This window comes from Rhamphochromis sp. 'chilingali' (assembly GCF_963969265.1).
Source record: "Rhamphochromis sp. 'chilingali' genome assembly, chromosome: 17".
In the NCBI taxonomy this organism is placed as follows: Eukaryota; Metazoa; Chordata; class Actinopteri; order Cichliformes; family Cichlidae; genus Rhamphochromis; species Rhamphochromis sp. 'chilingali'.
This window is the reverse complement of record NC_137944.1, coordinates 14,686,513-14,710,995: the sequence shown is the minus strand read 5'-3', so window position 1 is coordinate 14,710,995 and position 24,483 is coordinate 14,686,513. Positions and strand designations below refer to the sequence as shown.

General features: G+C 40.5%; 1 protein-coding gene across 2 annotated transcripts in view; it reads left to right on the top strand.

The window, feature by feature from the left end:
- The window catches only part of rims3 (regulating synaptic membrane exocytosis 3), a 55,470-nt gene that overhangs the window by 7,174 nt on the left and 23,813 nt on the right, over positions 1-24,483 (top strand). For both annotated transcript variants that reach the window (XM_080862617.1, XM_080862616.1), the window contains exon 2: positions 17,651-17,974. In XM_080862617.1, the coding sequence (XP_080718743.1) occupies positions 17,710-17,974 (265 nt within the window). In that variant the 5' untranslated portion in view covers positions 17,651-17,709. The remainder of the gene's footprint in view (positions 1-17,650; positions 17,975-24,483) is intronic.

Here is a 24,483-nt window from a genome sequence, read left to right as displayed (position 1 = left end):
GTGCAACAAGGGAAACGGCGAGGAAATGGACTGTCTTCTACCAAACAGCTTTTACGATAAACATAATGATTAAAAGAAGTTTATTTCGCTTCTGTCACTACAGGCAGATAAAGAAGACAGCGCAGTGATAAAGTGTGTCTTGTTTTCACACCAGATTTCCCATGGCGATGCGTAGAGAGAAACCCTGTGAGCTAGTGAGGCTTCTGTGGGGCATGCGATGATGATATGAGCCTCATCCAAAAAGCTGTGGGCTCAAATCCAGGACAAGGTGTTTAATTCAATGAAAGTCTAATGTTTCTAGCTCAATGATAGAGAAATAGGTTTGGAAAAGTGGGGATGAGTGAGTGAATATTTAATATATTTTAACACCAACCTGTGCAGTTTTTTTTTTTGATATTTTGAACATTTAGAAGGTTGGCAGAGCTGATAAGCTGCAGCTGCTGCTTGTTAGTTTGATTAGTGAGATGTATCCATTATGCACTGTAACCCCCCCCCCCCCCCCCCCCCCAAAAAAAAAACAAAAAAACCCCCAAAAAAACAAAATGCGCTTCACAGAAAAACTGATTGGCAAGTCCTTCGTAGTTAGTTTTGCCCGTACATCCTTCGTATCTACGAGCAAAACTAACTGCTGAACTGGATGTCCACGAGGAAGCAACTTATCGATTGGAAGTGGGCTATACCTTAAAGTTTATCGTATACCATTTAGAGTCTGTTTTTTGCTCTGAATGGGTCACTTTGCTACAAAGCAAACATTAGACTTTATTAAAGAAGATTTTAATCTAAGAGCTCATCAGGAAAATGTTTGCTGAAGTCCTGAATTCATAAAGTAGCATAATTTTCTCACAACCTTCCATGCAATTGAACCTCTCTTGTTAACCAGTGGAGTCGCCCCCTGCTGGCCATTGTATATAGATTGGCCATCTATATTAAGCAATTTGTTTATTTGAGGTAGAGAAAAAGCTAAATTTCCATTTTGTTTAATACCTAACATTAGCTTTTTTTTGTGCTTTTTCTGTATTATCATCAATTTGTTTTTAATCACAAATATTTCTTTTTGCAATTAAAAACAAACTTTAAAGAGATGTTGGTCATTGGCTGACATTTGCCTGATGGTAGTAAGACACAGTGTCATCCATCTGTTTGCTTACAGATGTGCACTTTTTAATGCCACATTTCATTGTTAACAACCTCCGACAGGCTAATTTGAGCTGTAATTGTAGCAGTGATTGGGGAAAATTCAAAGCTTTGCTTCCCTGCCGCAGCCGATTCGACATGATTTCAGCAGTTTGTGCGAAAACGTGGTGTGACGAATCGAATTTATGTCTGCTGTCACAAGGTGATGTAGAGGGAGTGACTTGGTGACTCACCTCATTAAAGATTTTATTGGATAAAAATTTGATTGGGCCAACGGGAGAGGGAAAGCGAAAAGCTTTCTCTTTTCTGTTCATTTCATGGCTGTTAGCATTTGATTCAGATTTGTGTCTGTGTGCATCAGGCATAATATTGCTCTGCAAAGTGTGAAATGGAAATTTGTGAATATTGAGTGGTGCTCTCACTTATTGTTCAGCGTGCCTTCTGATACTTTGTACTTTTTCAAGTCGAAGTGAGACTGAAGAAATCGGATCTGAGTGTGTGAGCCGAGTGGTTCACAGAAGATTTGGATATTAGCTCAAGACCAGCAGCCAAGACATCAGTGTCAACACCCTATGTCATTCAATACTTTGGTTCTGTCTTTTGCCCCACTCTGGCACATACGTTCAGCACAGCATATGTGTGTTTGCACTATGCTGCGTTTCTCTGTGTGCGATTACGTGTGTGATCCATTTGGCTCCCAGTCTTCCCACAGCTTGGCAGTCTTACGCTCTCCTCTGTGTGTAGCTGTATAACCGGCCTTCTGTTTCCTCGCCTTCACAGACCCCTTATGATCACAGAGATACAGTACTCCCCTAACCCACACACACACGGCATAAGGTCTGGTATAATACAATGGCAGCAGGCGCTGGGGTTCACACGTACAATATCATAACCTGGGAAGTTTCCATAGTGGCCCCAAGACGAAGTGCTTTAATGGTGCTGCCTTGCCCTTGTGTACTAAATTTCTTTCATATTTCTTTTCATTCTTCATTACTTACCAGGATGTACAAAACAAAGTGTATGATCAGGATATGCTGTTTCAGCTGGTGAAGAAACTAATATACTAAGTCGTTGAAAGCGACAATGTTATTCAATTTTTATTATTTTCTACCATATATATAGGCCTACATACTGTTCTTTATGTGGGTGTTCAGTTTAGAGAAAATGATGGATGTGTAACTAATCCCTGTGAGTAAAAAGCTAATTCTTCCAACTACTGTGAAGACTCAAATTCAGACAGTTTTTCCTGTTACTCTTGGCTCTGCATGATGTTAAGGAGGGTGAGGAACATCCTTAAAATGCTCATCTCAGGCACACAACTCTAGCTGCAAGTGCAGATGGATGATCAACCTGCTGTTCAGACCTTCTGTTTGCCAGGGCAGCCAGTCAGAAGAAATCTGGCTTAAAGGGAGAGGATCTAAAATGGATTATTTGAGATATTGCAAGAATGGCATTGCTGCACCAACACCCAATCTATGGTAAATGAGGATTATTTTGAACGGTGATTCATGCTAAGCCACTCTTATTAGAGTCTAAGAATACAAATGTGATGGTGGAAAGGAGAAGAATAGGTTTGTACCTATTTTAGATTTGCATGTGTTTAAAACTCTGTCACAATGAATGACCGGACTCAGGCGCAGAACTCTGTTGATGTTGCAAAAAATAACAGTTTATTTACACAATCACCAGGTGCCATATACAAAGTGTGAGTGAAAACTTGGTGGTGGTGGTGGGGTGGGGGGGCACACTCTTCTTCGGCCACACACACCACTCAGCAAAGACATGCCTGGGGAGACACAGGGAACCATGACAGTACCCCCCGAACTTAAATGGGAGCCTGCTGGCGACCCATCATTCTTGCCAGGATGCAGGGGTGGAACTCTCAAAGCTTGGTTTTGTCCAGAACCACTGACCGCAAAATCCAGGAGTGTTCTTCAGGGCCAAAAACAGGGTCCATCTGGCTTGCCCGGGGGTTTAACAGTTTGGCAGACTGTAGGTACGCTAGCTTTTTGTGATCCGTCCATGAGATGAAGGTTGGACCGTGCCCTTGAGCCGGTTCTCGAGTCCTCCAGGGCAAATTTTATTGCCAGCAACGCTGATCTCCCATGTCGTAGTTGTGTTCTACAGGGGACAAATGGTGAGAGAAAAAGGCACATGGAGGGAGCTTACACCATCCTTTTGTTAGGAGAGCATGGCATCCACCCCCGAGTTGGAAGTGTCTACTTCCACCTTGAATTGGAGACCCAGATCCAGTTGGGAGCTGAGGCGAAGTGCTCCTTGAGAAGTGTGAAGGCAGCTTGGGCATCCTAATCCCACTGGAAAGAAATCTTAGGAGAGGTTACGTGGGTTAGAGGAAAAGCAATTTTATTAAAGTCACGAAAAGAATCTACGATAAAAGTTAAAGAAACCGAGAAAACGTTGGAGCTGCCTGCTATCTGTGGGCTCGGGCCAATTCAGCAACAGCTTGAACCTTGACGGAGTCCGGTTTCAGGTTCCCCTCCTCAATGATATACCCCAGGAAAGGAACAGTCTCAACATGGAATTTGCACTTCTCCCCCTTAATGAACAGTTTATTCTCAAGTAGCTGCTGGAGAATTTGCCTAACATGGTCCTTGTATGGTTCTTGTACAAAGACACTCACGCTCACAGTCACAACTCCAGGGGTGGAAACGGGGACGGGTCCAGCAAGATCTATAGACTAGAAAACATGACTGGAAGCCAGGAAAAACACCGGGAATGAGAATACACAAGAAAGAGATGGGGTTACACCGACAAGTGTCGTAACGATCCAGCGATGAGAAACACTGAGCCATCACCTTAAGTAGTAGCTGGAGTGTCCGGAGAACAAGAAGCAGGTGCGTGATTATTTGCTGGAACCCGCAATGAGTTCCACCCTGGCAGAGGAGAGCAAGAGAGAGAGATTACAACAACAACATCCCGAGGAGACACAGGGAACAATGACAAACTCAGATTCTGTTTTTTTTTTTTTTTTTTTTTTTTTAATCAGTTGGCATGTTGTTCCTTTAGTCAGAATTCAGATATCAATTTCTGTGCTGGATGGAATTTTATCTGCACAGTTCCTTAATTTATAATGAAATGAACTATGGACCGATCAGATATTACATATCGGTATCGGTCCGATACTGGCCTAAATTACTGGATCGGATATCGCAGAGAAATAAAAAATGTAATCCGATCCATTAAATATAACGAAAGCACCTCACAAAACTTGTGACATGGCGTAACTCGGCTCATAACCTTAGCACGTCGGAGCAGTATGCATCACGTGATAGAGCGGCTGTGGCGTGCAAGACCTGTCGGTGGTCTGGTTGAGCATTTGGAGCCTTGCTACCAACCCGGCATTTCATCTCCGACAAAGTTATCCCAGAGAGAAGTAAAGCAAGTGTGTAAGTTCATCTCTGAATGTTTGTAAAGCATTCCCACGTTAAGCTTAACAACCGATATATGGATCGACTGCTTCTTCTGTCTCCCTCCCTCTCGTGCTGCTACTTCAATCGTGAAACTGATCAATGATCAGCTGATCGGCTTTTCTGTCGCGACTCCGTCTCTCTTGTTTGTTTATCACCCACTTTGCACCAGAAAGAGGAAACCAGCGGATAAACAACAGCAGCACGTTTAACCTTGATAAGCTGTTGTTAGAATCTATTTAATATTACTTTCTACACCAGGATCCTTTTCTACGTAGCTGACGGCTGGTAACTGTGCAGGGGCGGATCTAGCAAAGTTTAGCCAAGGGGGCAGGTAGGGCATTAACAGGGAAAAGGGGGCAAAAATACATACTTTTCTTTCTTATTCTCGCTTGTATTAAATAATTATCTGAATCTTACACCCAAAGTTTTAATTTGATGTAAAATGAATAGAAGTCCATTACTGTATATAGTAACTATTAAGTTTCCTTTGGGAAGGCAACAACTGTGCAGTCTGCAATTCTGTAGAAGAAAGATGTTGAATCTATTTAATATTTCTTGAAAAATAATTGATTTCTGTGCATTTTTTTTCACACTGCATCAAATTAAGGTTGATTACGTTGATTAAGCATCATGAGGTGGAGCGTGGGGGGTGGTTCCCTTTTTTTTTTTGTTGCTGGGAGTTGGAACCCTGTTAGTTAGGTTGCTTAATATTTACGCTAATTACTCTTTAAAATACCAGAATAGGGAGGATGGTGTAGGTTTAAGTTTATTAGACTGATCAGTATTGCTGAATTATGAAATATTTTGGGTGCAGTGTATTTTTTTGCATACAGGTATAACAGAATATCTTTAGAGTTATTTTTTTTTAAATTTGAGTATGAACTTATACAAAATGCAGCAAGATATTAAAAAACAGTTTTATTGATTAAAAAAACACTATCGGATTCATATCGGTATCGGCAGATATCCAAATTTATGATATCGGTATCGGTATCGGACATAAAAAAGTGGTATCATGTCATCTCTAAAATGAACCAAAAAGTGCTGTTAGCCAGGACAGCTGTTATCCACTTCAGTAATATACACGCTCTTTATAGTTAACATCTGGTTGTCATAGTGTAAGTTGTGTATTGTGTGCCTCTAAATGCCTGATGTCATCTGACTGATATCAAATGAACAACATTGTCTTAATTAATATACTCCCCCATATTAATTTAGTTGTGATCTAGCTCACTTTACCCTTCACTGTCCCATGTGGGAAAATTCAGCCAAAAGCTTTTGGCAAGGATGCATGAAAATAGATATGTCTCTTAGAAAATAATATAAGCTAACTAAAAACAGTAATAACTATCAGCAGAGGGAGTAAATAGTAACAGCATTAGCAGATGAGAAAAGACAAGTTAAAATAGGTAAGATTGTTTATCGGGGTCAGTTTACATTGAGGGGTGAGTCACCTGATGACACACTCACACCTACTGTACAGTAAATCTTTAATATCTACACTGCTGCTAAATTGCCAATTAATTAAGTGCACGGCCAGTGTAGTCTGCATAGTAGAGAGCAACTTTTAAGAGACCATTAATGGATTGCTCAGCCATATCTAATTACAAGGTTGTGGCATTTTACGAGAGGAAGAGAAAAGAGAAGTTTTTTCCCCCGCTCCTTTGTTTCTCTGGGCTTTCTTTCAGCAGCTGAATTATGCTGCCTATAAACAGTCCAGTTTTGTTTTTGGTTCTTTACATGGTTTTCTGGAAGCTGATATTAGTTTAAACCTGGAAGACTCAAAACATGAAGTGTATCTGTCATTTGTCCTGTTGTGTCTTTGATCCTATTTTCCTCCTCTCTGCCCCAGCTGGTTACACCTCCAGGTGCCTGGTTCAGCCCAAGGTTTCTTCCTGTTAAAAAGGAGTTTTTTCCTTCACACTGTCACCAACTACTTGCTCATTGGGGGTCATTTGATTGTTGGGATTTCCTTTGTATTACTATAGGGTCTCTTAATTACAATATAAAGCGCCCTGAGGCGACTGTTGTTGGGATCTATATAAGTAAAACTGAATTGAATTGAACTCAATTGAATATATAAATGCTCTCCTTGTTTTTTTATGGGCCTTTCTGACCAGTTAACTACCAAAATAAGCTGTTAACTGTGAAACACGTGAACATCGGTAAACATGCTTTGTGTTGTTACTGAAAGCTAAATGAGAGGACCATCAAATTCATATTTTAATGGATGCTTCTCTAATCTGTGTTAAAAACATGTGAAGGCACAGGGCAGAAAAAGACTTTGCACAAAAGCCTAAAAAAAGGTAAAGAACGAAACAGTGAATTGGTTTTGACATGCTAACTTTAAGTCATATTTAACCTTAGGGGAGTGAAAGAGGTTTTTGTTTTTTGTTTTTTAAATAAAGTTGAAAACCTACTTATTCCCGTTTGCTTTCAGTTCCAGTTGAGAAGGATACCCTGGCTTTGACTAAGCAGTCTTATTCACTTTATTTTACCGGATGAGTTGTACGGTATATTTATTGTTAATTTAGTAACTGTTATGTCTAGTGTATGTTTTGTATAACATGTACAACACTTTGATCAATTGAGGTTGTTAAAATGTACTATAGATATAAACTTTTACTTGACTCCACCTGATGCACTTTAATAAGTGAAAGCTAGGGGTTCTGCGGGCTGGAGACGGGTTATGTTGAGGTGTGGAGGGTGAGCTCAGAGCCACCAGAATGGGCGGAGAGGGTGGTTTGCTGACAGGAGGGGAAATAAATGAGCTTTGAGATGAGAAGTTAGAGAGCACAGAGACATATGGCGAGGGAGCTGTCTGACATAGAGATGAGGATGGATGGGCTCTGAGTCTGCCTGTAGGTTGAGGAAAACGCTGTATGGGGACAGGTGCATAGTGCCATATTGAGCGGTGACATTATATCTTAGATTTTAGAAGTAGACAGACTGAAAGAATGTTAGGTGGTGTAACCATGTCACTGCAGTATACAAACGAACAAAAGAATTACTTATTACTGAAATGATCTGACCCACTTTAAATGTATTATATTTTGTTTGGCTTGTACGGTGGCCCCTAGAGACAAAGCACGTACAAACTCCAAAACACTTACAAAATCCAAAACACGTGCAAAATCCAAAACACATGCAAGCTCCAAAACACTTACAAAATAAAAAACACATGCAAAAGACAAAACACGTACAAAATACAAAAAACATGCAAAATCCAAAACACGTACAAAATACAAAACACGTGCAAACTCCAAAGCACTTACAAAATCCAAAACACGTGCAAACTCCAAAACACTTACAAAATAAAAAACACATGCAAAAGACAAAACACGTACAAAATACAAAACACATGCAAACTCCAAAGCACTTACAAAATCCAAAACACGTGCAAACTCCAAAACACGTACAAAATCCAAAACACATGCAAAATACAAAACACGTACAAAATACAAAACACGTACAATATACAAAACACGTGCAAAATACAAAACACGTGCAAACTCCAAAACACTTACAAAATACAAAACACATGCAAAATACAAAACACGTACAAAATACAAAACACGTGCAAAATACAAAACACGTACAAAATACAAAACGCGTGCAAAATCCAAAACACGTACAAAATCCAAAACACGTGCAAACTCCAAAACACATGCAAAATACAAAACACATGCAAAATACAAAACACGTGCAAACTCCAAAACACGTACAAAATCCAAAACACGTGCAAACTCCAAAACACATGCAAAATACAAAACACATGCAAAATACAAAACACGTGCAAAATACAAAACACATGCAAAATACAAAACACGTACAAAATACAAAACACGTGCAAAATACAAAACACGTGCAAAATACAAAACACGTGCAAAATACAAAACACGTGCAAAATACAAAACACATGCAAAATACAAAACACATGCAAAATACAAAACACGTGCAAAATACAAAACACATGCAAAATACAAAACACGTACAAAATACAAAACACATGCAAAATACAAAACGCGTGCAAAATACAAAACACGTGCAAAATCCAAAACACGTGCAAAATACAAAACACATGCAAAATACAAAACGCGTGCAAAATACAAAACACGTGAAAAATCCAAAACACGTGCAAACCCCAAAACACGCGCAAACTCCAAAACACATGCAAAATCCAAAACACAACGGAAGTGCTCCAGGACGCTAGGGGCAGTGTTGAGCTTTTGTTACCTAGTAACTACACAAGCTAGGAAGTACCAATGACCGGATTTGGGGTCTGCAGCCTTAAAGGCCGCATTTTAAGGCCGATTATGTCACAGCGACACGACAAAGACTGTCCCAATTCAAAGGCTGCTCGAAATGCGGCCCTCAAATGCGTCCTTAATTTCCCTGAATTTTAAGGATGGGTCTGTGTAGCCTTCATGGCCCAACATATCCCAGACTTCATAGCGCGGCGGTGGTTTGGATAATTTTGCCGAAAAAAAACGGCGGAAGCGGAGCGGACGAAGAGTAAACTTCCAGAAGTAAGTACTGAATATTATGTCACTTATTTATGCGCAAATGTTTTTATAATGAAGAACATTAAAACATTACTGTTGGCAACATGTCGGGAAAGTTATGTGACATTAGCGACGTTTGTACTAACTTGGTTTTAAAGCCTTCACTTCAAAATATTCGCCGTTCAATAGCTGACTTTAATCTTACAGAGAATGTGATGATTTTATGCGTAATTAAAGTCAGTCATGTCAGTCAGCTGACGGTTCACTCCTTAAGCTGAAAGAAAGATGCTTTAATCACAGGAGTCACACATGTGTCCACTGTACCATCTGGGAACTCTTCTTGTTTAGCACTCGTAATGACACAAACACTAAATCCTCCTTCTCTGGTGCTGTTTTGTAGCAGTGTGTACACCTGAGACTGTCACCTGTCTGTCTGTCCTGCACTCTCTCTCTGTTTCTTTCTCTCTGATTGTGGAATAAAAGTATGAACATGTATTTATAAGTCACACTTGTGTTTGAATCCTGCAGCTTATCACACATTTGATTTCTATGTGTGACACCTGCAAGTGTCCAGAGTGAGAACAGACTGAGGGACCCACTGCATTACATCATCTGTGAGGCTTTGCACCCCTGATGATCCACCAGGACAATCTCAGCAGTATGTGAGGAAGAGGAGGAGGAAGAGCCAGCAGCAGCTGACAGATGGAGAGAATAGACAGACTGTTCCCTGTTTGTGAAGGACTGCTAGAAACGTTTAAAATAACTAATTGTCTGTCCTGAATCAGTCTTATTAGGTAATGTTCAAATAATTTTATCATTCCAGTGTTTCCAGTGTGGGAGAAAGTACTCAGGGCCTTCAAGTTACGCACTATGAAAGGCAGCAACAAGTTTAATGTTCAGAAACCTAAAGTCTGTATCAGCAGCAGAATGGAACTAAAAATAAATGTTTGTTTCAGTTCTATGAAGCTTTGAGTATTTTGGATCAGTAGCACTGCTGTGTTTGTTGCATCATATTGCTGTAATTGTTTATATGCTTTATATATTCTGAGGTAAGTTGATCTATAGTGTTACATCATATTCTATAAGGATGTTATGTGTTTGTATACTTTCTGCCCAGTTTGACCCATTTAGCAGACGTCAGCCTGTTTAAAGCTCTGATATCTATTCTGTATGACTTAAAGCAGTTATGACATGGTCTGATTTTCTCACCCAATAAAGGAATATTTAATACATCAGTCTACTCTTCATTTTATCAGAAACATATATATACTATTATATATTGTACATATATTTATTAGTTTCAGATGTAGCCATTCTTGTATTTTGCTTGTTTACATTATTGTATTTTGCACAACTCTGTTGCTTGTGAAGCTCGCACACAAGAATTTCACTCACATGTGCTGTACCAATGTACCTGCACATGTGATGTGACAATAAAAGTGATTTGATTTGAAACAGCTCACAGCTTGTACATTTTCTTTTTACACATGTATGTAAGCATTTGAGCCAAATTTAGTAATGCCAACATACTGAAGGAACAACATTTGTCTCTTATATATGATACACCTATATATGCACTGTCAATATACATTTTGAACCAGCTGCAGATGTCAGAGTAACAACTGACTGACCCCCACATAAAGTGCGTTACAGTAGTCCACAGGGGAAGAAATAAAAGCATGGATCACGGTTTCAAAGTGCTGCCTAGAAAGAAACGATTTCACTCTTGCCAGTCGCCTTAAATGATAAAAATGGACTGGTCCAACTTAAAACCAAGGGCAGTAACAACAGGTTTAAAATAAACCTCCAGGGGTTCCAAATGAAAAGAAGAGGACTCACAGGGGCCACTGGGTCCAAACACCAACAAATCTGTTTTCTTTTCATTCAAATTTAAAAAGTTTAGAGCCAACCAAGCTTTAATGTCATCTAGGCATGTCAAGAGAGGTTTTATTCAGATGCCATCCTTCGGCTTCAGTGGCAAATAAATTTGGCAGTCATTCCTATATACTTGTCTTTGAGTGAAGATTTAAGGTGGTAAGACATGTAAATAACTGCAACTTGAATCTGTACTGAAGCTCAGTATTTGACAAAGAGTTCATGTTCACTGCTGTAATACCTAATAATGACTAATATAATAACCATAATATTGTCCATATTATATTTACATTACCAAAGTGATATGACTTTAGTCTCATGAACAACATTAGCTAATTGTTATTTACTAGCTAATCTTAAATGACTGTTCAGTACAGAAATGAAGCCCAAAAATCATGTTTTACTGTCCTGTGGTCTCAGCCTCAGATACTTATCAAATCACACAAAGCTCTTGTAGAAACAAACAAACAAATGAAAAAAAATATGTTCTCCTTCATTTCTGTCAAAAAAAGTTGTATGACACGTTTCCAGCTGTTAGTATCATAGTTGCTAGGCAACCTGGGAAGCGCAACGGAGACTAGAGCCCATGTGTTTGCAACAAACTTGCCGTTTATTTTACAAATCGAGCTCAACACTGCCCCTAGCGTCCTGGAGCACTTCCGTTGTGATTTGGAGTTTGCATGTGTTTTGAATTTTGTACGTGTTTTGGATTTTGCACGTGTTTTGGATTTTGTACGTGTTTTGGATTTTGCATGTGTTTTGGATTTTGTACGTGTTTTGGATTTTGTACGTGTTTTGTATTTTGCATGTGTTTTGAATTTTGTACGTGTTTTGGAGTTTGCACGTGTTTTGGATTTTGCACGTGTTTTGGATTTTGCACGTGTTTTGTATTTTGTACGTGTTTTGGATTTTGTATGTGTTTTGGAGCTTGTACGTGTCTTGGATTTTGTACGTGTTTTGGATTTTGCATGTGTTTTGGAGTTTGCATGTGTTTTGGATTTTGTATGTGTTGAGGAGTTTGTGCGTGCTATTTGGAATTTGTACGTGTTTTGGAGTTTATACATGCTTTGTCTCTAGGGGCCACCGTAGGGCTTGATACATCATGGCACACTGTACGGGAAAAAAATCATTCCAATCAGTCCTGTTTGTGGCACATTAGTATATGTGAGGGGGCAAACTCCTCAAGATGGGTGGTGACCATGGTGGCCATTTAGAAGTTGGCCATCTTGGATACAACTTTTGTTTTTTCAATAGGAAGAGGGCCATGTGACACATCAAACTTATTGGTAATGTCACAAGAAAAACAATGGTGTGCACCGAACTGGGTCACTTTCGTATGCCGTGCTGAATCCGATACATATCTGATGTTTTAGAAGCGACTGCTGTTTAAATGGTCATGTCGCATTAAATCCGTCTTTTATGTCATCGCGAATGCTTCCTGGCCATCCAGTGTAGATGTTAGTGAAACTGTTTGGAAGACAACGTTGGAGAAACGTGAACATTTTATTTGTACTGTATAATCTGCAGGTTCTGACAGAAATCTGCAACTATCCTTTGAAGCACCGCTCCTCTAAAACAGCAATAAGGATAATTATTAGGCCATATGTAAATAACAAAATAACGTTATAACTTAAAGCAAAATTGGGAAACAAGTCTTTATATTAACGGGCATCAGTCAAACAATACTGTTTGGTCTGGGTCTAAACAGAGCGCGTTGTGTGTGACGTCTTCTTTTGCGCACGCGGGCGGCTTTGAGGGTTCACACTAGAGCGCGTTTGCTGTCACATTTTATTTGTAGTGTGAACAAGCAGACAGAAAATTGGAATTGAGCATTAAGACCTGCAGTGTGAACGTAGCCTTAGTGACTTTAAAGCTCATCATTATGTCTGCTTTGTTTAACAAAACAAAATGTAAAAACCGAAAATGTGTGGCTGTTTAGGAGGTTAAGGGTTTTTTGATAGGTAGGAAATGAGCAAAGAATGAGGGATGTGTGGTATGCGACAAAGATTTGACAGTTGAAACAAACTGTGGGGGTAGCAGTTACGTGGTATCCCAAACCATTTGACTTGGTTGCCAGGAAACCACTGGAGACAACCAGAACTGCTGGTAGGCAGATTTACTATATATGGACTGAGACAGGTATGCTGTTTCTGCAGTCTTTTTGCAACGCTGGGCTAAGATAACGTCTCATGGCTCTATATTTAAGGTACAGTGTAAGGAAGTGGAGAAGTGCTTAAGACATTGATTCTGAACCATAGCTGTATATAAAAGATGGATTTAGCCACAGTGACGCCACCCACTGGAAGTCCATTTCTGAAGCCTTAAAACAGAGACAGTATTTTGTCTTGTGGGTTTTTGTTGTTGTTTTATTTTAAACCAGATGGGTGAATCTGAATGACATGAATGTGAATCTCACATGGCTTGTTAATCACGATGTAAGCAAACCCAAAATAATATTCTTTTTCATCTTCTATTTTACTCTCCTTAAGAGCATGATTGCCAATTCAACTGAGGTCGTTTCGACAAGCAGATTAGTTTTCCCCTTGCTGGGTACTACAATGAACACAGATTAAAGTCCCTTCTGAATTGGCTCCACTTTGCAGAGCTGGTTTCTATATCAAGTGTGTTTTCAAATTTTTAGTTAGCACCAAATAACAACTACAGTTGCCTCAAGATGCTTTAAATTTTAAAGACCCTGCAAAAATACAGAGAAAAAAGCGAAACCCCCAACAACCAGATGACCCCCTATGAGTAAGCATTTTGGTAACAGTGGGAAGGAAAAACTCCCTTTTAACAGGAAGAAGCCTCCAGCAGAACCAGACTCAGGGAGGCACAGTCACCTGTTATGACTGGTTGTGGGTGAGGGGAGGAAGACAGGACAAAAGACACGCGGTGGAAGAGAGTCCGAGATTATTAATAACGAATGAAAATAAGTAATAATGAATTGTAACTGATTGTATGTACAGCCTGTTTCTAACTCTTTGTTTGTGAAAAAGAAACAAACATACTTACTTTTGTTAGCTTCTAATGCAATACATTAATGTAGCAAATTAACATATATGAAGCACACATTCAGTTTAGCTTGTGTCACATTTAAGCCTGTGATCCACACTCACTGATACTGTGGAAGATCTCATTAGAAAGAATAAGGAGGCTGGGATAGATGTCTCAGTTACTGTCACTGTCAGTGTCATATTCTTCTCCCTCTCCTCTTTCCTTCTCTCCATTATTTCACACAGATCAGACTGCAGCTTTGTGCAGTTTCCCCCCCTTTTTTACACTGTCCATTCATTATGAAGCATCTCTCATCCTCCCACGTTTCAGTCCCCATCCTTTCATTTCCTTCACTTTTCTTGTGTGTCCTCTCTAAAACCCACAGTTATTCTATTTATCTCTCGCAGCCTTCTCTCTATCTCTATCCTATCCTCATTTTCTCCCGCTCTATCACTGCATGTTCCAAGAGAGCCAGAAAAGAGAGAGCTGGAATAGAGAAAAAGGAGAGAAGAGAAGAGAGGGGAAAAGGAGAAAGACATGAGAAGAATATACAGGGAGTACATGTTCACCTGGATTTCTGTTTTCAAGCCCCTGCTCCTCCCCCTCCTGCTGCCTCTGTTTCCTCTCAGTAACAAATGTCAAAGCATGCAGACCCGCTGCCTCAACCTCCTCCTCCCCCTCTTCAGCTTATTATTATGACTTTCATTACAAAATACCAAAATCTGCCCTTTGCTACATCAGTTCATTGTTCCTCAAAATAATCCACTTTGCCTATTCTGGTCATTTTTTTGCTTTGTTTTCTTCTAAAAATCAGCCAGCTACTTTGGGCTTATGGTGACGTGGCAGAAAGTGGTTGGGAGAATGATTCACGCAGACAAATGAAACACACTGCTTTTACATGTATTCTCTTCCAAAAATGCATAATGGGCATATTTTACTGCATGTATGTATATATTATTTATGATTTCCAGCAGTGAGGATGTTTTAATAGTAAACTCATTTTGTGCCATTTCCAGCGATCACCGACTGAGTCTTTTAGCCACACATGTGGGACGGCTGGAGAGACGGAAATTTCCACTGCTTTTTTGGCAATAATGAATAGAAGGATTGCCATGAAGTTTTCCACTGACATTTAAAATCCTAAAATGATGAATTCTACTGACATTGAGGAACTCCATAGCTCTCCTATACCATCAGATTAGGCTAGCACATTGTAGCATGCTAAACATGCATGGTAAACATGGTAGGACAGGGCGATTAAAACTGCTTAAAAGAGGGCAATTTCAGCTGCAGTGCGTCAAACACATTACTATGCATCACTGTGACATCACAGTGGTTGCAGTACAATTGTAAGGAATGATTAACTGTATTCTGCTGCTCCAATAGGTCTGGCTGAATTGAGATGAAGGATTGTTGTCCTGAGTTAATTGTTTCATTTAGCATCATATGCGAGAAGACCAAAAATCCCAGACATTACTCTATTAAAAATCCAAAACCTTACCTTATACATACACTTGGACTGATCTTTCTCTTAAGATGATCTTCTCATGCACCTCTGCAATGTTATAAGCGTGCTTGCAGTTTTTGGATCACTCTGTAAAAAAACAAACAAACAAAAAAGCCCTAAAACCACATTTGTATTTATTCCTCTGATGTGTGCTGGACCTCACTGCGTTTCACCATTGGGAAGTAAATAAAGTCACAGGGAGGCAAAGTCAATTTAATTCAGTTTTGTTTATATAGCACCAATTCACAACAACAATCGCCTCCAAGTGCTTTAGACTGTAAAGATGTTAGAATAATAGATGCCCTATGAGGAGGACTAGGTGACAGTGGGAAGGAAGAAGAAGAGACCTCGGCACAACCAGGCTCAGTGAGGGGCAGCTATGTGAAACAAAGGACCAAACAGAAGCCATTGGAGAGAGAAGACAAAACTCAATGGCATGCAATCATGGCATTTAAACATGCGGGGACTGAAAAGAGGGAAGTGGAGAAGAGGTGCTCATTGCATTATGGGAAATCTTCTGGCACGCCTAAGCCTGTGGCAGCTGATCCAACTCTAAGTATTTGCTTTATCAAATATGAAAAACTTCGAAGCCTGATCTTGAAAGTAGAGATGCTGTCTGTCTCCTGACAGCTAAAGGCTCTTACTTTTCAAAACTCTAGGAAAAACAAGTAAGCCTACAGTCTGAGAGTGAAGTGCTGTGATAGGATAATACTACTACTACTAATAATACATTTCATGTACAGATGACTTTCACCTTTAAATAAGAACACCTGACAAGGAATTACTTACCAAAGTCACAGTATACATAAAGTAGTTAAGAAACGCCATAGAATAAAAAGCTAATACATCATAACCTCAAATTCAAACAGAATAGGCCATTTTTAAATAAAATATGTGTTTTATGACTGGCTTTAAAGATCGGGAGAGAATCAGTATTGTGAGTTAGGTCCGGGAGAAAGAGACCCAAAGACAAGGGGGCACTTGGTTGAAAGCTCTAAGGCTCTAAATTAATGCAGTATATTATCCTACTGTGAGGTCTTAAATTTGCAAAAGAAAGGGTGGCCAAACCGCTCTTTTCTTTTTGTTTTACATTTATTTGTGCCATTGTCATTTGAAAGAGAGCTATCTTCTAAGGTTCAATAGATGTGTCGAAGTGATGTAATTCTGACTGTCTTAACCTAGTTCTCATCTGCATTACTTTAAGTTTAGGCATCTAAGCTACCTGAGTGTGATATGTGATACAAATTTTATGAGGCAATGAGATAAGCGTTATAGAAAATGCGCAGTGATGAACAAGAAATATTTAGGGCGAGTATAAAAGCACAATGTCGGCCACAGCACAACTACATATTTAATGTGCCTCCAGGCTGTCGGTTTAGCCTCCGTATGATCGCTCTTGTGATGGGAGAGAAAAGGAGCAGAGTTAAAGAAGGTCCCAAGTCACAGATGGTTTTTGTTTTTTTTTGGCTTAACACAACTGCAGGTGTAAGCAATGGCTGAATCCCATTTAATAGCTAGTGAAAAAAAGTTTTATTAGTAGAATTGTACCTCTGCCAGTACAAAAGGTGGCGTACACATCAGTTTGAGAATACAAAGGTGATCAGAGTTTGGCGAGCGAGTACACGCGCGCACTGCCTTGATTCAGCCAGCCAGTGATGACTTGGCTCTGGAGTTTATCATCTGTTGCTGTTTAAGGTCAGACAAAAAAAAAAAAAAAAGATTAAAAAAAATACAGGAGACAAATACCAGCTGACAGGGTCACCCCTCAACAGCAGGCCAGTCCTGACATTTGTGTGCGTGAGTGTGTGTGATGCCACAGATATAGTTTACCTCACTTGGACAGTGTGCTGCCATCTGCACTGTCCTCGCCTGCTGACCTTTGTGTTCTTTGTTTTCTGTTTTCAAAACTGTTGAAGATGAAAAAGACTTTTTAGAGCTTTTCACTTTTTCACTGTGTCTTTTATGGTGTAAGAACTCATTTTTTCTGCCTCTGCAGTAAGTGTGTAAAACCAAACTGTGGTTGAAATCGAAACTTGGTGTCCTTCAGCCCCGGGGAGCTGCTGCTGCGGCTGTAAGACAAGCTTTTCCACTGTGTTTTATGAGACACACTGCACGTCAAGACGTCCTTTTATTTGAGCTCTTCTCCCCTATTTGTTCTTTCACGATCACCTGACTCTCTGTCCTCTCTCGTCTCTTTTGTCAAGCCAAACTTTCCGGCCCCTTCTCCCCCCCCAGCCTATCGGCCCTCCAGTCCAACAGGACCATGATGCTCAGCAGCTCCGTGGAGGTGCCCCGCCCGGGAGGGATGAGTGGCTTGAGCGGGCTGAGCACGGCTGCCCGGAACGTGGTGCGCTCCTCCAGTATCTCAGGGGCCATGTACAGCCTGGAGAAAAGTCCTGGCAGCGGGGGCCCAGACTCTGCATCGCTGACTGGGACTAAGAAGCGGCGCTCCAGTTTGGGTGCCAAGATGGTGGCCATTGTGGGGTTGTCACAGTGGAGCAAGAGCACACAGCAGCTCAACCAGCAAGGTCAGTTTACAGTCTAAACTACTTAATCTGTCAGTCGTTCTCTCTATGTATGTTCACTTTCTGATTCCACCTTTCTTTCTGACACTTTCACCAAGGCAAATTCATCTGTTTTTCCTCATTTCCCCAGCCGTCATCCTCATAGCTTCTGTTTTTTCTTTCTGTATCCTTTCCTTAGTTCTAACCTTGGTCTCTCCCCATCTGTTTTATTGTGATTTTAAAAGTTTGAAGATTTTAGATTCTTTTTAAAATTGGGGTTTTGTTATTTCGAAGAGGAAGGAGGATCATTTTTATCCTCCTGAATTTTCTTTAACCCTTGTTCCTTTAAATTGATTTAAATACCTTGCTGCAATTGTTAAAATGACACTAAAACTGTTATAACAGAATAATTATTATTATAGTTAACATTAGCATAATCCACTCTAAAGTGTATCTGGGGTTATTTTGACAGCTACAGTATTTGATTGAACAAGCTTTATCTTTTAAGGTGTTAGTATTGTAGCGAGTCCTTTTTGAAAGGCTGCAGCACATTTGTGAGCGTCGCCGTGTGTTGAACTCTGCAGCGGCAGCAGCAAGTACGCATGGTGATTGTTTGGTAGCAGCATTATGTTCTAATGCGTCTCCTGCGGCGTATAATTACAGATCCTGTGCAGCTGCAAGAAAAGCGTTTCTCACTTTGCGCCTCAGTGGCGAACACAAACCTACTCTTTCCTGGTGGAAAATAAGAAAAACATGTCACACACTGAGACTTTGTAAAGGCTGAGAGGCATGGGCAGGAGGGGCAAGGGGAGCAGGGGATGCATCTTATTTGAGTGCAGCCAAATTTTTCCTTTTTTCTTTTTCATTCCTCTATCTGTCAGTATGAAAGAAGTTGTTCATCTCCTCGTGTCCTCTTACACATTCTGTTTCTCGTCTCAGCACATCAAACTGTAACTTTTACAGAACAGAGTGTTCGTGTCTGCATGTTTCTTTCTTTCTTCTTGCCTAGCTGTACACCGTCTGTGTCTAATTCTGTGTAAGTGTTGAAATATATCACAAGATCTGGCTCTCTGCTGCTTTGTGCAGCAGCGTGTTTTTACCGGTACTTTAAATTATATAAGCGCTTTATTTTAAACAAAAATGTCAAATACGTATTTATTGTACCTGCTCAGTTGTGTATATTTGTCAGTCAGACAAAACTGTGCAATTGAAAGATTTCACAATAGACGGCGTTGACTCATCTGCAAACACTTGCCATTTATTTTTTAAGCTGTTTTGAAACCAAAAAAGGTGTAGCACAAACCGGAGAACATTCACCTTCAAAGTAGAAGTTGTGCTATGCTCTTTGCGCCAAATTTAACACTAGTGACTCCCAGCAGCCTCCAACAATCACTTGCTAACTGGTTGCAGAATACACACTTATCCCTGGGTAACAGTGCTTACAAGTGGGCATTATTAACCGGTCTAAAGGCTTTTGTGAGTGGAGCATTCGATTTCACAGTGACTGCTCCAGCAATCGGTTGGAGAATGCACATTTTCCCCTCGCAATTTGTTATTGCCGTATGGCGCATGTTTGGCTATGCAAGTGGGGCCTAACTCTAGCCCTAGATATCTTATAGCCTTTTTCCACTAGTACCAGCGTGGGTTGATGCTGTTTTTAGGGCTTTCCATAAAGTGGTAGTATCTGGTACCAGGTACTTTTTTAGTACCTACTCGGCCAGGGTTCCAAGCGATCTGAGGTGAAAATGTGACATCAACAGACTGCATCCAACTGTTTGGCTAGTCAGTGGCTTCAGTTAATGAGTCATGAGCCCTATGAGTCCCTTCATGAAAATACATTCCAGCAATATGGGAAATGGCTACACAAAAAGCAGCACAGTGGTTCCCGAGTCTGACAAAAAGCCATACAACGAGCAGCAGGTATACCATCGTCTCAACATCCTCCATTGTTGTGGTGTTGGTGTTGAATATAAATGATGTCACAGGACTTTTGGCTGCGTTGCTACAACGACCCCATGCACATTTTGTGATAGTTGATGGTATATTGCCAAGTTGAGCTAGTGGCTATTAATTGACACTGTGATACTCTGTGGGATGCTAAGTTTGGACCTTAAAGCATATTATTTTTCATAGAATTGTGATTTATTCTTAGAACTCCACCGAGTAATTGGCCAACGGCTGGCATATGACAGTTTTGTGCCCTAACCAGAGACCAGGGCCCTATTTCAGGAAGCGGGTTTAGAAAACTCAGAGTTAAAAATGATACACGGGGTTGAGTAACCCCGAACTGTCCAACTCGGAATATTCGGTTTCAGAAAGGCTGATAACAATTAGTTCAGTCAACGCGGAGTTGCTTTAACCCCAAATTAAGCGCGCACACGAGGATACATAAAGCCCTGATTAGTGGAGCACAGATTAAGCGAGTCACCATGGAGACGGAGGGAAAGGAGGCGCGGTCAATGTGTTTTACAGCGCTTGAGGCCGAAATTTTGATGGCAGTATATGCCGATAACATGCAAATTTTGCGGAAAAAAAGTAACACAGCCTCAGCTGCAAAAGAAAGGGAGCATGCATGGCAAAACATAGCCGACAGAGTCAATGCGTGAGTGTTAATTTAAACATTGATCTAGGGATTTCCACCCATTTAACACGTTATTTTATTCTATTTTATTTTATTTTTTATTTCATACATTTTATTTTGTGATGTGATGTGAGCGCAGGTGCAACCCAACAGGCCCCAAACGTTCCTGGCAGCAAGTAAAAATGAAATATAAAAATATAGTCCAAACAGGTAAGGTGTAATTGTATTATGAGAAAAACAGGTGGGGGTCCTCCACCACCACCACTCACAGAGGCTGAGCAGTTGGCTTCCACATTTGTGATAATGTTGGCAGCATCACATATGATCTTCACAGTGCAGAGAACACAAATTAGCATCCATTACTATAATGAAATAATTTGTTAGTTTGAAATGCTACAGGGAACTATGTACCTGCACATTAATGCTGTGGAAAGACTTCCTGTTCACATAGTCTCCTTCATTTACTGAAGGAGCAATGATTGGAATGTGAGTGCCATCTATACAGCCAATCACGCCTGGGAACCGTGAGAATAAATGTAAAATTTAAGTAGTAGTTCAAGTATCACCACATCATGAATTAAGTTTTGTTCATCCTGATACCTGCAATTTTGTGGCATCCCTCTTTGATAAATCTTGTGGGTCTATGACCGGGGAACACCACAAACGAGTACAGGAGACGTTTCAGTGCAACTGTAACATTCCTGACTGCCCGACAGACGGTAGCCTTGGAAACGTGCTCAGCGTCACCAATATTATACAGAAAGCTCCCGTTTGCAAAAAACCGAAGTACAATACAAATAATATGTACAGAACTGAGAGGATGTCCGCGATGTGTCTTATGAGCAATATTAGGCCTGAGGATGTTATTCAAATAAATTATAGATTGTGCTGAAAAACGGTAACGTTCACACAGGAAATCATCAGGAAATGATAAAATGTCCGAACGCGCTCTAATCACTCTCTCCCGGCGGAGAGCTCTGCGGAGAATTTGGGCTTCAACATCTACTGGCTCTTCAAGGAAGGAGCACGCCATGTCTGACACTTCCTACAGTCAGGTTTCCGACAAAGAGGCGGAGAAAGTCAGGGTTAGTTGAAGTAAACCTGCTAGGGGGCAGGTTAGCTTCACGGAGTGTGTCGTCATAGTAACTCACTCAGGATTAATCTAAACTCGCTTTGTGAAACCGAAAACCCAGAGTTTTCGTTAACTCAGGGTATACTTACTCAGAGTTTGCACTAAACCGGCTTCCTGAAATAGGGCCCAGCTTTTCAGCCTAATGAAAGTCCTATTATGAACTGGTCTGCTCCATGCATGGGCAACACATGCACAGCGGCGCAGGCACATAGCTGTATGCTCACATTCATACGCTAGCATGCAGTTAGTGTGGTAGCTCTTCACGCAGAGTGAAAAAACAAAGTTTGACAAAGTAAACTGTAGGGGGACAACCATGAAAATGTTCAGAAAAACAGAACTAATCAGACACTTAAATCACCTTCAGCCTGAACATGGACACTTTAAAGAGGCTTACAAAAGCAAAGTGGCTGTCCAGAGCTCAGAGCCAGCCAGAGGCCAGCTGCCCTGGTAAGAGCAAGAGGATCAAAGCAGTTATGGGGATAATTACAAAGTGCAAGTGTCTGGTGAATTTAAAAACATGCTGGAAAATGATGTAAGTACTTGAAATTTGTTTTGTTATATAACTCTGTCGGCCTGGTTTTGTTTGGTAAAGTGAAAAATGTCAGGTTTGTCCGGGTAATTATTTGTGCTGCTTTTCAGTAGCAGACCACTTTATTTTGGAGCTATTTAACTGAGAGAAGCAAATTCTGTAACTGACTCCAGTTTAGGGGGTAAATTGTAACATTTAAAGAAAGCACATCTGTATCAACTCTTCAGACACAGCAGCTACATCCATCTTTTATGTACAGATTCTTTATTGAACTCATTTGGCATGTCCCGTAAGTTATAATTTGACATTATATTTATTTAAGTAAAAAATTTGGGTCAGTGTTTAAACACTGTATAGCAGCCGAAGTATAAATTTTCTGGCTATAGCGCATCTTGATATGTGTAGGACTGCATGTTTGTCAAACAAGGTCATTTGATTCACTTATTAATCGGCTTTTATTTGTACCGCAAATGTAACAAAGCCAGGCAGTTTAGCTTTTCTTTCTGTCTTCAGCGACAGCTTATCCTGAAGGATAAGTAAGAAGAAAGCAACCATTAGATAAATGCAAACACATCCACTCACCATAATTCTGCATTGTTATCCCCTATCATTACCTGCCTTTGAAATCAGCTTAAAATGGCTGTTGTAACCAGGGCTCTGTGGACACACACACACTCATACACAGTGACACAAACAAAGAGCTTGCTTCACTCATCACAGCTGACACTTGTCTGACGCAGGGAGAACTGTCGATATTTTCACCACGGGGGCTTTCGTGTCGTGTTTGCGGTGATGAAGAGAGCACAACAAAGGGAAAGTGCAGATGGGGAGGCTAGGAGGGGCTGACGAGGTAGAGAAGAGGAAGGGGAGACAAGGGGTGCATCTAAATTTAGATGTTCTCAGCTGCCGGAGCAGCACATTGTGCCTGGAACAAAATCACAGTATCGTAGATGGCTCTTTCTTCTTCTTCTTCTTCTGTCGATACCACATCTCACCGCATTAGAAGTTCGCTAGTTTTCTCACTTTGCTGCGCTGGCAACAGGTTATGAAATGATTTTTTTAAAGCACACCTCTGATGAGCTGAGACTCAGTACGAGATATGAATAAAGAAATCTGTTCTCAGTCCCATAACAAGATATTCTAAAGTAGAGTGGTTTAGATCATGACCGTGGACACAATATCTTATTAAAAATAAGCTACTAGCAGCCAATCTGATAAACTGAGCTATAAAGTGTCACTTAAGCAGGAGAGATGGGTCACACACACAGGTCAATTGTGTGCAGCCCATCTAACAGAATCTCATAGAGTCAACTGCAGCTTTGTAGATACAGAGCCTGCTGACAGTGGCATCAGTGTTATATCGATTTCAATGTTTTGGGGAAAAAGAGAGAACTGATGGTGCTTTGTGACTCAGTACTGATAGATATCCCGAGTATCAGAATCAGTTTGGCCATTGCATCTCCAAGCTGATTAAGTGGAGGGTAGGCTCAGGCTCAGACAGTCAACATTCCAATTGATTTAGGTGTAAATTGAATCACTGTCCAGGTCTTTTTACATAACAGTCACCCAACAAGATTATGTCACTGCTCTACTAGGAATTTGCCTGTTTCTCAAAGCTTAACCAGGTAAAGACTGAAAACCTGTTGCTGGAAGAAAAAAAACAAGGTTGTTTACTCCAACCTAACATGTCATCAGCTCATAGTTTACACCAGCTAGAAGGACATATCAGATGCAGATAATTAGGCATGTGACCCACACACAACATTCCTTCTCACTTGGTCGGGTTCGATTAGGGTCCTTTCTTTTCTTTGTGGCAGTCAATAATGACCTAGTCCGGTCAGCTCTCGGTGCTCCATGTTTAGAATGACACCAGCATCGATTGACCAGAGGGGGGTAGGTATGTGGGGAAAAGATGACCAGCTAATAACCAATAGCACACAATATTGATGCAGATTTGGTCTTGGACTGGATGCATGAATGGGAAAGGAAAACGAACCCAAAACTCAACATAGATTATTTCATTAAATGACTTATTGATTGATTTGATTGGATGTTGTTGGGGAAGGGAACCTTGAGGAGAAACACAGACTCTCACAGCACTCCGCAAATCTATTAAATGCATATACAGTAACTTCAGTGTTCTGCATGTGTTGTGCTCTATTTTTTCATAACTTTTAAAATGAGATCACAAGCAGCCTTCTTGTTATCAAGTTTAAAAAAATGGATGGTTCTGCTGCTGCAAACAATACAGTTTGTGTGCAAAACGTGAACACGGTGAAGGAGAATGATGA